Raw genomic sequence first — 18,439 nt, 5'->3', positions numbered from 1 at the left:
GTAGCCACATGTAAAATAGTTTCTAACAGAAATTATTTTTTATTGTATTAGTTTGAGGGGGTGAGCTGGATAAGATTTCCTACCGGAAATGAATACTGTATTTGCTAAAGACAGAAATTATTTTTTGAAAATTAATTGGCTGCACCAGTGTTGTGGAATACCATGCTTTGCGAAGTGCAGATGGGTTCCTCTACCAGCCAGCAAAAGCCACAGATGATTTTTCATATTGGAAAGCAGTGTTATTTGTGACGGTCATTTTTACCTGTCATCTCCAACATGGATGCCTTTTAAACGTGTTTAAATGTGTAATTTGTGTATTTTTATTGCTGTGTTACATTTTTTATTGCACTGTGATTTTAAATTTTGTAAGCCAATTTAAATGGTTCATGGGCTTTAAAAAGACAAATGTTTATATGGGTAACAACTAATACAGAATTGGTAAGCTATGTTAGAAAACAGTTCACATAGCAAGATGAACCAGCCTTTGAAAATCTACAACAAGCCTTCTTGCCTTCTCTGTTGCCCCGCATGACAACAATTTGCTAAAATGAACATAGGTACAGTCTTCAGTACTGTATAAGCCAAGGGCTCTCGTAAAAGCCTTCCCTCCCATTGCTGCTCTATCCACACAACACAAGTTAGGGCAACATTGCATCAGTTTTCCCAGGAGTTCACGGTTGTGTCCTTCCCCAACTTTACCAAATTTCTCTCAACCAGAAAAAGTTGCAGGACACCACCAGCTGAAGAATACCAACACCAAAATTTAGAAGAGGAATGGAATACAGTGGTGCCTCGCAAGACGAAATTAATTCGTTCCGTGAGTTTTTTCGTCTAGCGAATTTTTCGTCTTGTGAAGCAGTGTCGGAAAAGTTTTGGAAAAGCTTCAAAAATCACCAAAAAGCTCAAAAAAGGCTACCACACCGCGTTCTATGAGTTGCTCCTCGAAGTCAAGTCGCAACTGTATTAACGGTGTTAAGAAAAAGGAAATAAACTTGCAAAAAACGCAAGACGTTTTCGTCTTGCAAAGCAAGCCCATAGGGAAATTCGTCTTGCGAAGCAGCTCAAAAACCTCAAAACCCTTTCGTCTAGCGAGTTTTTCGTCTTGCGAGGCATTCGTCTTGTGGGGCACCATTGTACAATACATGAGACCATGAGTAGGTTTTTAAAAATAATATGTGTTACATATGCCAGCCAGAACTTAGTTTTACTCAAAACTGACTCAATGAATGAACATGACGTTGGTTCATTAATTTCAATGGGTCCACTCTGAGTAAAACTTGAATATGGTACTGCTTTAAGTATCCTGAACTTTTGGATAAACCTATCACTCAATGTCACCAATTTAGTTTCAGGCAAAAGTAGTAACTCTACCTGCAGAGTGGTACAACACACCAATATCACTTTATGACTCTGCAACAGTCTCCTCAAAGTATCTATCTACCAAAATATATAAACCAGCCTTTTACTGCTTAGGAATCACCAGGCAGTTTCCAACATAGTGTGGAATTCAATATCATGCACTTCAAACCATTTTGACTGTGCATGGAATTATCCCCCCTCTTTCCCTCCTGCATGCTGTTCTGAGGGTTCTCTCAACTCCCCTCAAATCCAATTGCAGGGTAGGAGAGTGCAGAAAGCCCCACTGCAAAAGCTGAAGTCAGACAGAGCTTCTTTGGCGAACTCTGCCCATTATATCTCAACACATGATGCAATAAAATACAATGTACAGCAGCAATGAGATAACTACTAACCCCCATTCAAATGCTGACCTAGCTTGACTCCACTTAGTTTACAAGTCTGACAAAGTTTTAAGTTTAGCTTCAATTGTACCATTTCTATAGTATTTCTACCAAGTGTTCAGATTCTCAACAAGGGATGACTATTCAACCATGTGTAAGCAGACTTCCTCGCCTCCTTACAGCCCTTCTGCCTTCTGAAATTTGCTCCAGAGGGTTACCCAACTCTCCAGAGATGCGGAGAGTGCACGGAGGCTGCACGAACACCCAAGTGGCTTGAGAAGCAGGGGTAAAATGAGGGCCCCAGCATGGAATCACAGAATTGTCAAGCTGGAAGGGACCACAAGAGTCACCAAATCCAACTCCCTGCAATGCAGGAATCTTTTGCCCAATGTGGCACTCAAACTCATGACCCTGAAATTAAGAGTCTCATGCTACATATGCTCTTTCTGCTAATTTTTCCTGGTCCTCAAGTATTCTCTTGCACATAAGGTGTCGGGGCAAAAACGACTGCAGCTTTTGTCAGATTTAACATTTATGATATAAGGGACTTTCTGAAATTGCCTCTACTGACATAAGGGACATCCAGTCCATTACACATGGCAATTATGCCACAAGGATTATTTGCCTATTCAGGCACACCACCTGGCTTCCTTACAGTAAGAACACACTCAGGTCCTTGAATTACTTTGCTTTGCATTCATACACAACAATAAAACCATTCTGCAAGCCCAGCGTCGCTTTAGCAATTCTCTACCTCCGGTGAGCATCTCATGAAGAAAAGCCAGGCCAGGGATTACCAAGCAATAAAGTATTCTGGCCAATTAAGGACTCATTAGTTCAAAATAAGCAGCACTCCAGGCATACTTTCCTCTATAAACAGAGTATGTCATTGCAACACCTTCTGCTGCCGTTGTCAAGAGGCTATTTTCTTTTGGGAACCAGTTCAGATAGGCAAGCCCTGGGGATGGAAAGGGCTGACTGCAAAGCAAGGACAGGTTTCCCTTCAGTAAAAGGGAGGAAATAGTTCACTAAGGAGAGAAAGAGAGAAGAGGCTCCAGACCTTTTTATGTCCCTTTATGCAGCTGTATACTGATGACAGAACAAGCAGTTTAATTTTAGCATCGTTTTATGTACTCAGGAATTTGTTTCATAATGAATAAAGATCTGGCAGGGTGGAAGATGTGTTCAACATAGGAGAGGAAAAATAAGCAAACCACATTTGGAAACTGAATTCCAAGGTGTCTTAGGACTGTAAAAACTTTACTCATAAATCCACCTGCTAGTCTGCATGCATTCATTAATTCTGTCATATTATCATCATTTAAAGCTTTTTTTTAAAAGTACTCTCTAATTTTGCAGTGCCTGAGCCACATGCTTAAGAGCAAAATCACACTTTCAGATAACTGGGCATCTCAATGGAGAATTTCTTGTTCTATCAGGCACTGGTTTTTATATCTGTAATATATCATTATATTTGCTTAGGGCTCCTTAAGAAATCCCTAATGAGTTCATTTCTTGTAAGTTCTTTCAGTTCTACAAGGGAAAGAGGGTGTCCTTTCATGTCACCTTTCCTACTACTTTGTGGCTTTAGGCAGTATGTGATGTGAAGAAGCCTTAAATCAGCAGTTTCCCCCCAACCCATTAAGAAAACCCTGTTTCCTAGGAGCCTTCAGCAGCAATCTGCGACAGGATACATCTCAATCACAGCTGTACAGGTTTGCACAGTTTGTGGCCAGACAATTTTTATGTCACACACATGGAAAATATCAGAACTTTTAGTACCATTTTTTAATATTAAAAAGATAACACAAATGCTCAACTAACAGCAGTGCTATTAAGGAAAAACTAGATGATTAACCCCCAATCTGTGTCTTTTCATTACTCAAGCAGACACAAATGCACATATGGCTCACGTTTAGTCTGGGATGGCATAAATATAGGAAAGTGATTTCATATCCTGTCATGATCTGGAATGCCACGAGTAGACTAAATATATCTCAGCAAAAGTGACAACAATTTCTGATCAAGCACAGAGCCATGCAGTGGGGAGAACCGGGCATATGTGCCATCAACCTCGCCTCCCCTCCCCCATTAATACAAGCCACTCAAGCTCAGGATTTAGCTGAAAATGCAACCGGATAGGCAGGAAAAAAGGGAAGCGGGTAAGCCATTGAAAAAAACCAAGCCTTTCCCACATCCAAGCAGCCTACCCTCAGCACCCGCCCACTTACTCGGAGCACTTCTGTATCCGAAAGCAATTCGCTCACAACAGGAAATGGGAATGATTTTTTTTTCTTTTTTGCATTTAAAGGTCTACCAGCTAGAGCATTATGCGATATATGTACAGAACGAATGCATTCAAAATGACAGCCCGACAAACTGAAAACAATACAGGATATATATATGAAGCACAACCTTGAGCGGCCGCTTGCAAAGCCTTCCCGAGATTTGCATGCCATAATGGAAAAAAGCCCACACACAATTCGGTACACTCACATTGTTTAAATAGCTCCAGACACAAAGCCATGACACAAGATGGGGGGGGGGGTAAAAAGGGAGAAAGAAGGGAAAGAGAGAGAGAGAGAGAGAAAAGAGAAAAGAGAAGAGGAGACTGTTCTTCCTTTCGCCTTGAAAGCGAAGAGAAGGAATCGCACTACGGCAGAAGGGCAGAGCCGGGTTTCGCCCTGTTCACTGAGAAAAAACACACGACAACAACAACAGCGAGCAGCTCCCGGGCGAAGAAGGAGTGGACGACGGGCGAGAGACCAGAGCCGGGGCGGGCCTGCGGAGATCCGGGCCGCGGGCAGCGGCTGCTGTGCGACGATGGAACCGGCGCTGGAAAAAGACACAAAGTAACCGAGCCGCGCAAGCGAGCTTTGGCCGCGCACACTCACCCTCCTCCCTCACTCAGCCAGCCCCATCCGCTCCCGTTATGTACTTCCAAGGGGAGGAGCGTCGGGGGGCTGCGAAAGCCCCGGGTTCGCCACGCCCACCTTCGCCGGGCCGCGCCCGGAGACCGGAGGAGGCAGGCCCCGAAGGCGGCCAAGGGCTGCGGGCGGCGCGGCGCAAGGGCTGAGAAGACCGAGGAGGCCGGGCTGGAGGAGGAGGAGGAGGAAGACACCCAGCCGCTCCCGACGGCGGGGGAAGGAAGCCTGGCCGGGGCTGCCAATGGCAGGAGAGGGGAGGGCGCTGCTGCGCCGCCCGGAGCCTCGTCGGCTGTGGCGAGGCGCGCAGGACGAGCCAGCCGCTCCTTGCAGCTCACGAGCGCCCTCCGCGAAACCAGTTCCAGCTAGTATTCCGCACATGCTCACAAGGCGCCCGTTCGCGCGCTGCCTGTCCCCCCCCTTTTTTGCGGGGAGGAGTATGTGTGTGTTGGGGGGGGGGAGAGATTTGGAGAGCGCGTGAAGGAGGTGGGGGCCGCGCGAGAGGCCCCTTCCCCTGCCGCGGCGGTAGGTGTGGCGCCCGAGTGGGCGCAGTTCTTGGCTCCCACCGGCGCCTCGCTACACGCGCGCCAGCTTCGCGAGGCTTCCTTCCCGCGGGGGCGGGGATGGGCGGGAAGGACGAGCAGATGGGCGACAGGTGTGTCTGCGCGCGCGCCCCCGGGGAGGGGAAGGGAGGGGGCGCTTCCTGGCAGCGCGGCGAAGATGCCGATGGCGGGAAGAATCGGACCGGCGGGGCGGAGGGAAGAACCACGCGCGGCTCCGAAGCAGCCCTGAAATAGCTCCGGATCTCGCCGAGGGATGCTTTCCATCTTTGGTTGCTTCGAGGACAGGCGCCCAGAGCAGACTCCCCCCATCCTAGCTGCAGCTCCCACGCCATTTGTTTCCATCCTAGGAGCCAACTCGTGGGAGCTGAGATCCCATTGACTCCCCCCCCCCCCATAAAGTATTTGAGGGGCCACCACCCCCGAGTTGATGGGTAAAAAGGTAAAGGGATCCCTGACCATTAGGTCCAGTCGTGGCCGACTCGGGGTTGCGGCGCTCATCTTGCTTTATTGGCCGAGGGAGCCGGCGTACAGCTTCCGGGTCATGTGGCCAGCATGACTAAGCCGCTTCTGGTGAACCAGAGCAGCACACAGAAACGCCATTTACCTTTCCGCTGGAGCGGTACCTATTTATCTACTTGCACTTTGACGTGCTTTCGAACTGCTAGGTTGGCAGGAGCAGAGAACAAGCAATGGGCGCTCACCCCGTCGCGGGGATTTGAACCGCCGACCTTCTGATCAGCAAGTCCTAGGCTCTGTGGTTTAACTCACAGCGCCACCGGGTATTGCCATTCAAATGGTGTGTGTACACCACATTTTGTGATTGATCATACAGGGTGGGGCTTATCTGCCCCCCATATTTTATTCAAGTTGGCACCCCTGTTTTCCATCAAAACCAAGGGCGGAGGATGGTGCCAGCTTCATTGTCCCCAATGCCGGTGAGTCTAATTGGCCTCAGCTCTGCGTGGATTAAATTTCAGGCACAGTTTTATGCCCTGTGGCTGCCCCTTCCTTGGGATAGCCTGAGGCTATCATTATTAAAATATTTTTATACTAGCAGTTTATCTCTGGAGTTTATGGCAGGAGTAGGGAGCCTGTGAAGGGACGCGGGTGGCGCTGTGGGTTAAACCACAGAGCCTAGGGCTTGCCTATCTGAAGGTCGGCGGTTTGAATCCCCACGAGCTCCCGTTGTTTGGTCCCTGCTCCTGCCAACCTAGCAGTTCGAAAGCACATTAAAGTGCAAGTAGATAAATAGCTACCGCTCCGGCGGGAAAGTAAACGCCGTTTCTGTGCGCTGCTCTGGTTCGCCAGAAGCGACTTGGTCATGCTGGCCACATGACCCGGAAGCTGTACGCCGGCTCCCTCGGCCAGTAAAGCAAGATGAGCGCTGCAACCCCAGAGTCGGTCACGACTGGACCTAATGGTCAGGGGTCCCTTTACCTTTAGGGAACCTGTGACCCTCCAGATCATTGGACCCCAAAGCCCTGCTGGATCAGGCCAAAGGCCCATGTGGGCCAGCATCTTATTCTCACATTGGTGAGCAAGTTACCTATAGGAAACCATCCAGCAGGAATGGGAGTGCAATAGAGTGCTCCTCACTTGATGAGACTCCCATCAGCCTCAGCCAGCAAGGCCAGCGGTTAGGAAGGATGGCAGTTATAGTCCAGCAACATCTGGCTGCCGCCTTGGCAACCCCTGTTTTACCAACAAGGCACAAGATTACTGCCGGCTTCTTTTTGCAAACTGCTTTGAAGGCTCTTTTTTAAAAAACAAACCCCCCCCCCCACAAAAAACCACAAACCAAGTCAAGCCGTATATACATTTTAAGAAATGAAATATTGGGGGGGGGGGTATACAAATCTGGCCTCTAAAAAGTCAGAGCATTCAGTATGACCTTGGGCAAGTCAACATCTACTGCACAGGGCTATTACAGTGAGTTAAGGGAAGCCACACAGGCACCTTGACCTCCGTGGAGAAAGGGAGAGTTAAAAATAGAATGAATGAACAAGAAACCTTCAGTCCCTGCTGCCTTAACAATGCCAGGCATCTCTTCAGACAGTTCGTGAGTAAACATGTTGGGTACACACCATAGTAGGGCTGGGGAGGCTGACCCACTGAATTTTCAGCTCCCATCAGCTCTAGTCAGCATAGCCTGTGGCCAGGGATGATGGACAACAGCTGGGAGGGCCACAGGTTAGCCATCTCTCTGCTAAGGAAAGGAAGGATTGGGGGGAGTGGGGAGTAAGCCAGACCCTGAAAACTTACAGTGGTTCACTTAATGAGCACCCAGAGGCACTGAGTTAGTTTCAGCTGGAAACAAAAATGCTTTTCTAGGTGACCCTCCAAATAAGCAAGGCAATAAGAAGAAAATACAAATTGCCTTCCTCTGTCCAAGGACCACCAAGTACAGTGTTTTGTTTCTAGCTGAAGTAACCTAATGGCTCTGGATGATTTCAAATTGAGCACAGCCTCTGTTGTTTGTTTCTGCATGTGACATTCAGATATACCGGTACCTATACTGCCTCTGTATGTGGAGGTTCCTCTTTTAAGGCTTAGAAAGGCACTTAGCTATCATGAGAATTCTGCCCGCATTTTCCCTGTCTTTGTAACCATAACAACAAAAACCTGGAAAGAATAATGGCCTTTTATAAGGTCCTACATATAAGCAGTTTATAGTCTGATCCAAAATTCCATGCTTGCACAGTGAACTATAGAACATTCACAAAAGCTGACTTATTTTTCAATGGAACCATAGTGCCTTAGCATCCAGAACAGACACACTGAAAGCAGAATCAAACACAAGTTTCTAGACTGGATATTTCATCAGTTCTCTGATACAGCTTGATCTTACGCATGTTTACTCAGAAGCATGTCCTACAGTTTTCAGTGGGCCTTGTGTCCAAGTAGGTGTACATAGGATTCCACGCTTGCTTTGGAAGCACAGACTTTGGAAAAGGGGAGGGGTTGTTTTCCAAACACTCTTGAGTATCAAGAAGATCTCTATGGAGGAAACATTACAATAATAAATTTCAAATAATGGGCATGTTGTCAAAATGGAAAGAGTTATATAAGAGGAATGTGGCAAGTGGTCATTGAACTGTCAGCAATTGGTTTGCACTGTAGGTTTCAAGTAAAGTACTCTATATGCAAGTAAAATGATAGGTGGTTTTATATGTATAACTAAAAGGCCCATTAAGATAAATTTAGAGCTGCTTGCAGTATAAAGCATACTTTATATTGTGCTGCAGAAATAAAATGCAACATATCCTGATAATGTTCTGCTTTTAGATTATCTGTTTCAGCTATGTCTTCTTGTTTAAATCAGAGATAAGCATACATTTTTCACTGGCTGCAATATATTTTACATAAATTAGTCTATTGTTGTGAGTGTATTTCAATGTATTTTAAATTTTTATTTCAAGTGATGAAGCCTGTCATCTTTCAGCATGTTATAGGTGGAGTGGTTCTCCTGCAAGGACAAGACATTTCTATTTTGGGGTGGATAAAATAGAAACCACTTAACCTCCCCATGCATTTTATGGGCAATAATAGGCTGGCAATGAGTTTTAAGGGACAAGCAGGCTTACTTGAGTGGGGAAAGAGCACCAAACTTAAAAGCGGGAGAAAACTTTAATAAAAATATATTAATACTGGACAGCAATAATTCAACACAGTGAAATTACAGGTACCCTAAAATGAAGAGAGGAGTATAAAACTTTGAACAAGTAAGTTAAAACGGGGGTGAGGGTGGAAAGAAAAACACATGCACACAAAGAGATGTGGGGACTCGTGAGAAGTTTGCACAAACAAACCTAAGGAAAAATAAGAGAAAACAAATGGCATGAAAAATGAACTAGGTGTTTGTTGGAAAACAGAAAGTGATTAGAATAAAAAGAAACTAGTTACACAAAAAGCTCTACAACTGAACTGAGGGAGAGGGAAAGTGGAGTGACCCTATGCTGAGCTCTCCTAAAAGTCTGCAGACTAAGAACCAGATTAACACAAATGGTGGGGGGGGGGGGAATATAAGCAGTGGAAAAACAAGGTGATTGAACTACTGATTTTAATTGTTAGGGGGGAAAGTGATTTGAGAAGGATGCCAATAGTCCACTGCTCTTCTGCACACCCTGCTTTTCCCAGGCAGAACATCTGTTTCCCAAATCACGGTATTTGGCATGCCACGGGGAAACAATTCACTGCAATGAAAACCTAGATCTGTCCATCAAAACAAAAGATCTCTCCACTCAAGCTCAGCATTTCATTCACCAGCTTGGTTTTGCTTTTAAAAAATATAAGCAGCTTTATTCTAAGTGACAAAATTCAGGATTTTTTGGACGCCTGAGACCACAGAACAACTTGAGACTTTAGGGAGTCCCTGAACTGACTTGAGGCATCTTGCTGAAAGGCACACTTTGACTCAGGCAGGTGGAAATGTCATCCGATCAGCCCATTTGCCTTGTAATTCAGAGTGCACACAGAGCAAATGTGCACCTCTCATAAATACTCTTGCCGTTCTTGTGGTTTCTACTACATTTATTTAATCCATGGGCTGGCACAGTCCTCTTGCTGACCTTGGAAGTCACATCTAACCTTCTGATGAAACTTAATAGGAGGGAGGTATCCAATGGGTTAAATGACCTCGTAATCAAGCATATACCAATAGCCTTCTTCAAACGGCTGATGGAGCAGAACTGAACATCTCAGACAGAAACATGACCAATGAAGATGGTTTTTCCAGATGCTGTCAAGTGGGCTTGACAATCAATCTCGTTCCTTGAGCTGGATTAGGGAGGAAGCATATGCATTACCTAAACTGCATGCTCTTCAAAAATAGCTAGTTAGTTCTGTAATTTATTTATGATTTACTGATGCACTACTGCTCTGCAGAGATGTGTGAGGGCTGACTTTTAAAGGGAAGGAGATCAGCACACAGTGGAGAGACTATCGAGTCTCTTTCAAGACAAGCACTCAGAATTTGTTCCTTGGACTATCTCAAGATTCCATCCGTGCGTCTAATACACATTAATCAATCTGACCTCATGTTGAAAAATTAAATAGCAAGATATAAATCCTTGGTTGGGATCCAATAATCCTATTATTGTTATGGACGAGAATATATCAGTTTGGAGCATGGGCTGAGCCATCTAGAATGATTATACTGTCTTTTGAGCCTCTGAAGAAAATGAAAAAAACATGAATTCCATTCTTTTCTGCCTATGTAAAAATGATTAATAATCTCAGGAGCTGTACAAATACCTATTATACAGATATTTAAAGGGGAAGGCATTTAGAGAAGGATAGTATCAGTGATTCTTGTTGATATATTTTGTGTAAACTAATTCTTTGTGTAAACTAATTCTTTAAAGATTATCTACAGAAATAATGTAAAATTAATGAATGTTAGAATGATGTTAGAATGAAGTTAAGTGGTTTAAGCAGTAATGCTATAAAGGTGTATGTAAAAATGGATTGATAACAGGTGAAAATTTAAAGTTATACTATATTAAGTTAAAGGATTAGGAGAAAATAAAGAGGGAAAGAAATTGCTGAATTAACTAATTGAATTGGAATACAAAAAGGGAGGTATGAGGAGGTCATGTAAACAAGGATATGAATGTAAGGTATGGAAAGATTGATTCATTTTTTTCTTTTTTCTTTTCCTTTGTAAGTGTTTTTATTTTTTTATTCTGTATTTTGTATTTTATATTTTTCTTGTATATTTTTTTGTTTTTTATTTTTGTATTTCTTGTTTTTATGTAATTCTTTTCTCTGAAATTTTAATAAATATCATTTTAAAAAAATATAATTCTTTATGGAAGGGCTGTAGCTCAGTAGCAGTTTGTCTGCCTTGCATGCGGAAGATTCCAGTTTCCATGCCCAGCGTCTCCAGCTCTGGCCAGGAATGTCCCTCTCTCAAACTATGGGGACCTAGGGTCAGTCAATGAGAACAATATCGTGCTCAAGGACCAATGGTCTTAACTCTCCAAAAGGCAGCTTCCCAAATTCCTAAATGCTCAGAATAATCATGTTCTTTACAGACTGTGTGGGTTATTGTAACTATTCTGAGCACAGAGTGGGCAGCTTGTTCCCTACGACTTGCATGCCATTGTGCTGGCCAATTCACACGAGGACGTAGCTGACTAAGTCATATTCAGGGTACATCCATTGAGATCAATGGGCTTGACTAACTTAAGTCCATCGATTACACTGGATCTACTCAAAGAGTATGGCTTAGTCAGTTACAGTCAACCGAGTCCTATCCACGCAGTCTCCTGCTTCCTTTCCCCACATGTAGTGCAAGAGGTCAGTGTGTCTGGTTGTTAACCAGAAGATTGGTGGTTCGAGCCCATCCAGGGATGGCTCTGGGCAGGATTCCTGAATTCCAGGAGTTGGACTATTTGACACTCAGGTCGCTTCCAACTCTACAATTTCATGATTCCATATTCTTTGGCTAACCATGCAAATGCCACCAGTTTGAGGTATCCAAGGTCACTGCCAAATAGCTCTGCCATTCTTGAGACATGACCCCTTTCAAACAGGATAGAGCTCACCAGCTTCGATAGCTAGAGCAAGCAGAAAGACAGTGGAAATGCAAAAAGGTAACACTTGGTGGTGGTAAGCAGGATGCAACTTTCAGAACATGTATTGTACAACCAGGACACATCAGAAATGATGCTAGTAGAATATGGGTCTTGGTGAGGACAGAGTTTCATGGGATTTGCTGGGGTTATGATTTCTCCATCAAAACAGATTCAGTGTGTAGATCTAGACTGCTCTTTGCAGCATGTGCTTTTATGTATCAGCTCCATTTGCTATGCAAGGCTTCTGCCTGCTCTTGTACCCTAACAATAATGTAATCAACAAAAATCAATAATCAATATTTTAACCAACAGGGGAAATCCTGTTGGTTAAAATATTTTTATCTCAAATTCCATCCTCTTGGCTTATGGGTACTTTTAAGCATAACCATTTCCCCTGACTCCGTAGAAGATAAACATATACTGCCTCTCCCATTGCTGTTATGCCAATATTATCTCTGAAAATATACACACACACCCCTTCATGCCAGTATGGAAGATAATGGTTGTTCAACATTTTATTTCTTGCCTTATGTGATCAGTTTTAGGTTTGGCCCACATGCTTGGAAGTATATCAGAGACACTTTTCATGCTTTTATTGCAGTGCAATATCCTTGCATGCCCTGAAGACAAAGCATGCATGTTCTAGATTTTGCTGTCCGAGCATCTGTGGTGAATCACTGCTCACTTTTTACATCACAATGTGGGAAAGGCTCTGAAGATAAGTTGGGGTGAAGGTAAGAACATCTCTGTTGTGTTTCCGTGGGTGACACCATTCTGTGATCAATATAGACAGTTGTACGGTGTAAGACACTCTGTGATCATGACTCATAATAAGAGTAGGCTGTAATACATTGATCCAAGTTAGATAAAGTTATATTTAACAGGGAAACTCAAATTGAATAGGAGTGTGAGTGCTTTCATGGATCATAGAACTTTCCAGACCGAGTTTCATCACCAGTGCTTCTGTCCAATGAAGAGTTATGTGGAACTCAAGAGTACAGTTAAACCCTTATTCTTTGGGATCAGCACAGCAACCATTATCTCGAGTGCTGACTCCAGGGCTTGGGGAGGCAGGGGTAGCGCATCCTGTTTTGCCTCCACCTCCCTTACCTGGGTTACATGGCAGTGCCTGTGAAGCAGTGGTGGTGGGTTCTAGCAAGATCTTTTGCTGGAAGCCAGTGCTACTGCTGCTGCTGCTGCTACCCCACCAGTGGTAGGGCAGATAGGTTGTCTGTGGGCGCACCACTTCCTGGGCCTCTGCTGCCTGAGGTGACTACCTCACCCCAACTCATGGGCCAGCTGGCCATATTGGGGGGCATCCTTGTTAGAAGCCTCCTCTTCTGTAGCAGTAGCCAGGGTTTCCCCCCCAGCCGGAACTCATTAGAACTTAGTTCTGGCATTTTTCAGTTGGGTGCCATTGTCATTATAAGAGAACGATGGAGGCATTCGTGGTGAGTTCTGGCACCTCTTTTTCTCGAAAAATAGCACTTCTTCTGAACTATGTGTTCACACAGCACATAGTTAAACTATGGAATTGGTTCCCACAAGACTGGATAGCTTTCAAAGAGGATTGGACAAATTCCTAGCCACTACTAGCCAAGATGCATTCTACCTCTGCTGTCATAGGCAGCATGCCTCTGAGTAACAGTTGCTGGGAATTGCTTTTGGAGAGAGTGCTGTTGCACTCATGTCCTGGTTTTTTTTATTGGCTTCCTATAGGTTGGCCACTGTGAGAACAGGATGCTGGGCCAGATGAGCCTTTTTGGCCTGATCCAACAGGCTCTTCTTATGTTAAAAGCTTTGGGCAGAACTCAATGTTGTGCTCTTCCAAACATTCCATCTGTGGAAGCACTGCAGCCTGCCAGGTAGAATGACTCCTCTACATGCTGTTCTGGGGGTCCTCCAGACCCCCTGCCTAAACCAATTCCAGGGGGTGCATAGGGAAAGGAGAGAGGAAGAAGCCCCTTTGTGCAAGTGGAAGTCCTTGTGCAGGGTTTCCACTAAGGGTTAGGTGATTCTCACCCTTTAGTAGATATAGCAAGACTTCAGTAGCTGTAGCAAGATCATCATATAATTCCATCAATACATGTCATTGTTTCATTTCCCACCTTCACAAAAGAATGAATTGATGTAAGAAAAGCCTCACCTGACTTTAATCCAAGATATATTGTTAATTAAAAAATAATAATCTCAGAACAAACTGAATACAAATTTGGGACATACAATTTACTTTTAAGTTCCACTATACCCCAAGGCATCATTTTAAACACAAAATTAATACAGGCATCTTTAGAAAGGGCTGCCAGTCTTGCCAGTATTTCTTAGGATATTTATTCTCCTATCTCTCCAAATATCAGGCAGATGAAGGAAAACTTAATTTGCTGTGTACAGTATTGAACACTGAGTCGCTCTTTAAAAACAAAACCTTACACTACAATGCTATGCTATGCAGGTCTGCTCAGAAGCGAGTAACACCAGGTTCTATGAGACTTACACCCAGGACCACAACTTTAATGCTTCAAAGGGAACAGCAAATACCCAGATGCATGTGATTCTCAGGCCCCACAACACCAGCTCCTAGTTCTTTTCTATACGGGTTGGGAGATTTCTAGTTACTTCAAAGACATTTGGCACCACAAGGGTAACGTAACAGACCAATTGAGTAACATTAGGCAACCAGATGGTCAGAAGGCAGCACAGGCTGGAGACAAGAGATTGGAATGCATATGAGATAATTTCACAGCAAAACAGAAGATGCATGCCAAAGCGACTGCTAAGACACAGCTGACATGTGCCAGAATTAGAATAAGTCAGTGTTTCTCAACCTTGGCCCTCCAGCTGTTTTTGGACTACAACTCCCATCATCCCTAGCTAGCAAGACTAGTGGTCAGGGATGATGGGAATTGTAGTTCAAAAACAGATGGAGGCCCAAGGTTGGGAAACACTGGAATAAGTCAACACAAGTCAATATTAAGTGTCTGTGCAACCCTTGTGCTTGTGGAACCCATACATTACTCTAAAAAAAACCCCAAAACCCAAAACAATACCTACCCCTGACAAAATGTGAGAACACAAAACATTTTTGGAGTGTTGTCTTTTTAACTCCGTCTCAGCATTTTGGAGATCTGGCACATAGACTTTGAATGCCAGAACTGACATATGCATGAAGTGCTCTACAAAGCCTCTGGGTGCATCTGGGAATTTTATTGCTTTATTTATTGTATAACAAACAAGTCTTGCCTAACTTAGTTGTCCTATCATGGGTGTGGCCAAGGGGAGACGGGGGACGGGTAGCTGCCCTCCTAAATAAATAAAAACCAATACAAATCTGAGTAACAAGATTTGTTACTACAAATCTTGTAACAAAAGCCTGCCCCCCCCCCAAAAAAAATCCTGGCTATGCCCATGTGTCCTGTCTAATGCTATTTTACAGGAGAAGCCCCTGCTTTATGTGTGGATGGAAGTAAGGGTCACAGTGATTACAACAAAAACCAGCCAATCATAAGAACCTGCTCTTTTGAACCAGGACACAATTTCCCCCACTGTGGTCCTCACCTCCCACCTTAGTAGAATTATTGGCCACTATATCAACCACAATCAGGCAGGCTCCATCCCAGAACAACAAGACATCATCATCATCATTTCATCATTTATGCAGGTATTTAGATTTGCACAAAACGCTTTACAATCCTTGCCAAAGCTGGAGGTTTCCATTGGTTCGAACTAGTCCTGTGAGCACAATAGATATTGTTGTCTGTAAATTACTGTTTTCATAAGGCACAGTAGGAAACCTGTTTCAGCACACGGGGTCACCTTCTGGTGTCTGCGTGCCAGTGATGGGCAGGGCTAGAGACAAAATGGGAGTGGCCAGAGCAAAGGGTGTGCCCCTTATTAACACTGTAGACTAAGCTAATTTCCATCCATGCAAAAGCCAGAAGTTTGTACACACACAAGCCAATGCACCATCCTCCTCCATCTGCACAAGCAAGAGACATTACCATCGTTCACATTCCAGCCATGCAAAAGCACTCAAGGAGGGTGAAGAGCAGGACTGTTGTGCCTAGTGGCCTGGGGAGAAGGCTGAGGGCTGTGTAAAGAGGCCTGGAGGGGCACATTTGGTCCTGAGGTTCCCCACCCCTTTCCTAAAGGGTTCTGTGTACTTTAAATGATACACAGAAAAGGCATTGCCAAAGCATAGAAATATTTAGGCTACATTACAGGAGAAGCATTCCTAGGCAGGGACTACTGATTTGCAGCCTTCACTCACTAACAAATCACAGCTTGCCTCTGTTTATCGACCCGGATGTGGGGAAGCTTGCCTGACTACATTATACAATAAACCCCTTGGTCCGGAGAAATAAATTGATGCATGTAGAGAACATGGGCGGCATATGCATCTTGCTCTCACAGGTACATAGCTATAATAGAACCAGCTCTGCTTTATCTATACCAGTGTTTCCCAACCGGTGTTCCGCGGCACACAAGTGTGCCGTGAGACGTTGGCTGGTGTGCCGTGGGAGGGAGGCGGGCGAGTCGGGCGGTGAGAGGCGGCGGCGGCGAGGATCCGCGTCGAGCCGGGGGTGGCTCCGCGGTGGTGGTGCCGAGGTTTCTCTCTCCATTCTCCCCTCACACACACACAGGATCAGCTGACAGGACCCAGCCAATGGGGCGGCGGCGGGGCAGCGCGTGCAAAAGGGAGGAGCGCGAGACAGCGGACGAGGAGGCGGCCGGCATGTCCGGGCAGCAGCAGCAACAACAGCAGCAGCAACTCCCGGCGACGGCTCCTCAAGCCCCGGGCAACCCTACTCCCTCACCGGCCTCGGCCGCCCTCCTGCTCCACCCGCCGCCGCCTCCCCCGCCGCCGCCGGCCACCTCGGCCCCGCCGCCGCCCCTCCTCCGCCTGCTATCGCCGCCACCACCACAACAGCCGCCGCCGCCTCAGCTGCTGCCGTCCCTCAGTCCCTCGCTTTGCTGCCTCCTCCCCCCCCACCCCCAAAGCTTGGAGGTTCCCCGGCAAGGGGGAGGGAAAAAATTGAAAACTTTCACTTTCGTGCGTCCCTCCCGGCGTGACGCTGCGCGCTGACGTCACGGGGCTGTAATGGTGGTGTGCCGCGAGATTTTTTTCATCAAACAAGTGTGCCTTTGCCCAAAAAAGGTTGGGAAACACTGATCTATACCAATATACACTATGTGTTAACACTCCCTGCCTCCCTTTCTCCCACACAAATACTGGAGACAGAATTAATCAAAAAGGTCGCCTTGCAAATGAGGGCTCACCTACCCACAAACCACACATGCCAACTGCACAATCCCCTGCCTACTTCCAGAGAAATCTATTTCTGGAGATGGAATCTAGGGCAAAAGAAGTAGAAAGTCTTACAGGGGAAAAATAATTATTACAGACACGGAAGGTGATGTGGGGTCAGAGCTGGTTGATATGATTAGTAATGGGCCTCTCTGCTGAACTTTAGCATCTCATGGATAACCACTGAGCTGTGTTCTGTCAGTGGCAGGTTATTCTTTGTCTATGCAGTTACATTATAATTTATGATAAATAAATCAAGCCAAAAAAACCCCCCTCCAGTGGGGGGTGGGAATTCATGTACAGAATGGCAACTTATAAGAACTGTCTCAGTCCAAGTACTGAGGCCAGATGGACGCCTTGCCAGTGGCGTAGCGTGGGGGGTGCAGGGGGGGCCGGCCGCACCGGGTGCAACATCTGGGGGTTAGGGTTAGGGGGCGCAAATCCATGGGTTAGGGGGCGCAAATTACTTGCCTTGCCCCGGGTACTGACAACCCACGCTACGCCACTGCGCCTTGCATCCAGCTATGTGGGATCCACATCTTCTGCCCAGGCTATTTTTACAGAACCCCCCAAATCCCACCACATACATCTATTTGTTCTGAGGAAATAAAATCAAAACTATTCTTCATTCCCCCCACTCCAAAATGCAGAGAACTCTGGATGTCTTTATTAAAGCCAGAGATTCAAATAGGCTGACAGCAGAATGCCTGCCAAGTAGATGAGTAGATTTGACTGGCTGTATTCCCCTTCCCAGTCCCAGTCCCCCCCCCCCCCAATTTGCCAAGGTACAAAGGCTTTGTTTAAGGCACTATCCAGGGCAGGCAGTAATCTCTGCAGCTGTCAATCCTGGTGCTAACTTTCATGTAATATGTAACCCAAGCTTGAATTTGCAGAAAGAACTGGAATGTTGGGCTGCTTATTATGATTGCTGTCAGATTCTGCCCCTTCAGCGTGTGTGTGTGCGCACACACACATATCTTAGTTCACAGCAAACAGGAGGCACAGTCCTCAAAAGAAAGATGCTAAGCCAGGGGAGACAGACCGATAGAGAAACTCAAATGAACCAATGAGAAATTCAGCAAGAACAAAAGTCACAGCAGGAGTGAAGAATTCTAGCATTTGTTGTTGGAATGCAAAAGCCACCTTGATTAGCCCCCCCCCCATGGCTCTATTTTAGTGATCAGTGGTTCTCAAATTCTCTACGCACAAGATCCATTTGAAATGGCTGAAAATTACTTAAGGCCCTCCAGTCACAAATGATGATTCAAGGGCTAAGCCAGTGACAAGATGGAGGCAGAGACTGGCAATCAGCTGGTAATTACTGATAACA

General features: G+C 45.4%; 1 protein-coding gene across 3 annotated transcripts in view; it reads right to left on the bottom strand.

Annotated features, from left to right (window-relative positions):
• DLGAP4 (DLG associated protein 4) overlaps window positions 1–18,439 on the bottom strand; it is a 266,682-nt gene that overhangs the window by 45,732 nt on the left and 202,511 nt on the right. The window contains exon 1 of one of the 3 annotated variants that reach the window (XM_081196089.1): window positions 4,236–4,482. The exons of the other annotated variants lie outside the window; for them this stretch is intronic. Coding sequence (XP_081052215.1) covers window positions 4,236–4,266 — 31 coding nt within the window. The 5' untranslated portion in view covers window positions 4,267–4,482. Of the gene's footprint in view, window positions 1–4,235; window positions 4,483–18,439 lie in introns of those variants that run through there. 3 annotated transcript variants of the gene reach the window in all.

The sequence above is a fragment of the Podarcis bocagei genome (assembly GCF_964188305.1).
Source record: "Podarcis bocagei genome assembly, chromosome: 5".
NCBI lineage: Eukaryota > Metazoa > Chordata > Lepidosauria > Squamata > Lacertidae > Podarcis > Podarcis bocagei.
The sequence above is the reverse complement of the archived record's forward strand: the minus strand, read 5'-3'. Positions and strand labels throughout refer to the sequence as shown.